Source organism: Quercus suber, unplaced genomic scaffold (assembly GCF_002906115.3).
Source record: "Quercus suber isolate HL8 unplaced genomic scaffold, Cork oak 2.0 scaffold_317, whole genome shotgun sequence".
NCBI lineage: Eukaryota > Viridiplantae > Streptophyta > Magnoliopsida > Fagales > Fagaceae > Quercus > Quercus suber.
The window spans coordinates 224,788-228,054 of NW_027069772.1; the positions used below are offsets into that span (position 1 = coordinate 224,788).

Sequence of the window (3,267 nt, forward strand, 5' to 3'; positions counted from 1 at the left end):
GACCGCTATCATATCAAAATGTGATAGGTAGGCGACAAAAGAGACTTGAACATTGGGTAATAAAACATTATTCTTAATAGTGCTCCCAATTGTGTTTGTAGATAGTTTTATTAGTTTGAAAATCTTGAATAAATATTAAGATATTAATCAATTTGCCGCCTATTGACTAGTGAATGGTTTAGCTCAAGCGATTAAAGGGTGGATGCGAGTTCAGAGATCATATGTCATGCAAAAACAAAATGTAGCAGGTAGATATTATAAGATAAGACACAAAGAAAAAAAAAATACAATATAGAAAAAGCTTTAAATATACTATTATCTAACAGTACAATCAATAAAGCTAGATCATCTTCAACACAATCTATATCCCTAGATTAGCTAAATCACACTATATGTATTGCAACTGCTACATTTGTCTTACAATTCAAGCAGGTGAGGTGGGGGTGTAGCCGCTTAGCTTAGGGTTTGACACCCATTCGTGACCCACTCAAAAAAAAAGAAAAAGAAAAAAAAGAAAGAAGGAAAATACATTCCATCTAATCAAGTAATCAACGCAAGATAATTGATGCTACAAAGTCAACATAATTAAACATCTTTTATCCATTAATCTTTCACTTTCCTTCAGCATAGTTTCCTTGACTCCAAGAAATTCTTCCTCTTGGGCTCACAAGATGAAATGTACTCAAGAAAGCTAGAAAAGTCAGTGTCCTTGTAACCCCTTGGATTCTCTTCGTTGACGAGTTTAGGCGATGGCGTAACCATGTAATTGAAAGGAAGACTATGCAAAGAAGCCACCGATATCCGAGACTTCATAGAATTCACCAAGACTCTATGTAAAACACTCTTGTACTTCCCGTTGCTAAAGATCTACAAAATTTAATAGTGCTATCGTTAGCATACATGAATGATACGTACAAATTTTATTATATAATTATTACAAACTTATGTGTTATGTTCGCTTAATTATTCTTTAATTTAATTTGATAAACCCACCTCAAGATGATCACCAACGTTGACAACAAAGGCATTAGCGATTGGTTCGATGGTGACCCATTTGTCTTGGTGTTGTATTTGTAAACCCTTAACCTCATCTTGGAGAAGAAGAGTGAGGAATCCATAGTCGGAGTGAGGTGGCATTCCTAGGGTTAGATTGGGTTCAGGGCATGGAGGGTAGCAATTAACAACCATTAGCTGGCTCCCATCTTCAAAGTCCTTTAAAGTGCCATCTTCTTCTGTCTTGTTCTCTGTGGTTCCCACAAGTCCTAAGCTTTCTAAGATGGACACCATGATCATTAGGAACAAGTATTTGGTTTCTTTTGCGTAGGTAGCCACCATTCTCCTGTTTAAGCAACAACAACAAGCTTGATTGGTCATTTGCTAGATTACAAACATCATAGACAGACAAATTAAAAAAGAAAAAAGTAAAAAAAGTTACATTAATTGATAGACAACTTGAAACAAGTCATTCAAAATTGTTTACTAATATAAATTTTTTTTGATATAAAATTGCATGATTTGTAAGTCAACCGGTACCTTCAGCTAATCCAACAAAGCCTTGGACAGCGATTATTGGCCAAGCAATTGGAGAGAGAGAGAGAGAGAGAGAGAGAGAGAGAGAATTTAATTAGAAAATTAAATGAAGCTAAGCTAAGCTTCTCACCTCAAGTCCACGGGAGAGGAAGGCCAATGAAGGACAACATCTGATATGGGATTACACATAAGCTTCAAGAAGTCTCTCCAACAAAACACATCGTCTTTGTTTTGGTTAAAGCTAGTTCCGTATCTAACTGGTGATTGCATGTCCGAGGACATGTACTTGGCTCTTTCCTCAAATGGGAGCTCGAAAAACCTTGTGCTCACGTCAATCATATTGCTTATAACATCGCTTGGAATTCCATGGTTTACCAACTGCGTTAACCAACAAAAATATTTGCTTTAAAATAAGGGTTAAACAATTCTGAGAGTTGAATAAGGTAACTATAGCAATAGTTATTTTATGTACCCAACATATGTATAGTGTCTTTTGTAGGCCTTACAATTGTGTAAGACTTATCTACACTAAGAGAAAAGGTGCGTATATTCAATACATGTTATACAACTAGGCCTTAAGTCAGGATCTTGCTGACAAATTACAAATCAGACAAAAACCTACCTGGAAAAAACCATATTGTTCGCAAGCATTAGCGAGAGACTTAAGGACTTGAGGCCGGTTGGAACCTTGCAATTCTGCAAAATCAATGATGGGCAACTTAAGATTTTGCTTGTTGACATTAATTAGCTCTCTATCTTTCATTTTGGGTCGATCGGAAATGGGTAATATGTATTTCTTGGGAACTTTGTTTATGCCATTTTCACATAGGTGCTTCACTCCTTTCTGGTATTGGCTTTCTAGATTGTCATTCTGCTTTGTCTTAGCTGCCATCACCATTGCAGGAGACATGGTACAATAACCTGGAATGCACAAATAAGGAAAATGATGTTATAATTAAGATTAGTATTATGCTTTTGTAGAGAGAGAGAGAGAGAGAGAGAGAGGGAGAGAGGTTTATGATTTAGATACAAACCAAAAGTGAAGTGTTGATGAAGAGATAAAAGGGATAGTGAGTACAAGAATGAAATGAAGTGCGTGATAATAAGAAGGTTTTGGTGCATGTATATATAGTAGAGAAGCAAGGGGAGGCTGGAACAGTAGCAAGTTTTTGAGAAACCATTTTCGGATCTGTGAATCCCTAGGATTGGTTCTACATTTCTATTCATATAACGAACCGTTGACAATGGTTTAGTCAGACCACGAGCTGGTAATTAAGGACAGAGAAAGCCCCTATATGCCATCACTCCAAAAACTCAACTGTAACGTTTTGTCCTGTTTCCTAACACCTATCCTTGTTGCTAAGGCTCTCTCTCTCTCTCTCTCTCAATTAATTGTACTGTAAATGGAAAATCTTATAAATGGCAGCTGACTTTTTCCATGCAGCTCATCTAAGTAGGGTCCCTTTGCCATATTAGTTCATTGACGTTTACGGGTTCTTCTTTTTTCTTACCGCAAATATTCACATTTTTTTTTCCCCACAAATTGTTGATGTCATAATCACAATTGAAGTAGCTTTGTTTTATTATTTGAGAAGAATAATTGAAGTAGCTTCGCTTTTTAATAGGTCAATTATAGACATATTTTCCCTATTTATACCAACAATAGAATTGTAACTTATAATGATTTTTTTACCCTCAAATAAAGAAACCAATTGATTTTTTATTTAAGAAGGATTT

The 3,267-nt window shown here is 35.7% G+C and overlaps 1 protein-coding gene across 1 annotated transcript; it reads right to left on the reverse strand.

Moving 5' to 3' along the window:
* Positions 1 to 278: 278 nt before the first annotated feature.
* Positions 279 to 2,837, reverse strand: LOC111984914 (probable 2-oxoglutarate-dependent dioxygenase SLC1). Its single transcript, XM_024016533.2, has 5 exons — positions 2,565 to 2,837; positions 2,153 to 2,451; positions 1,661 to 1,908; positions 994 to 1,339; positions 279 to 867 (listed from the first exon to the last, which is right to left on the reverse strand). Exons 1-5 carry the CDS (start codon positions 2,755 to 2,757, stop codon positions 622 to 624), a joined length of 1,332 nt encoding a protein of 443 aa, XP_023872301.1. The 5' UTR covers positions 2,758 to 2,837; the 3' UTR covers positions 279 to 621.
* Positions 2,838 to 3,267: the final 430 nt, after the last annotated feature.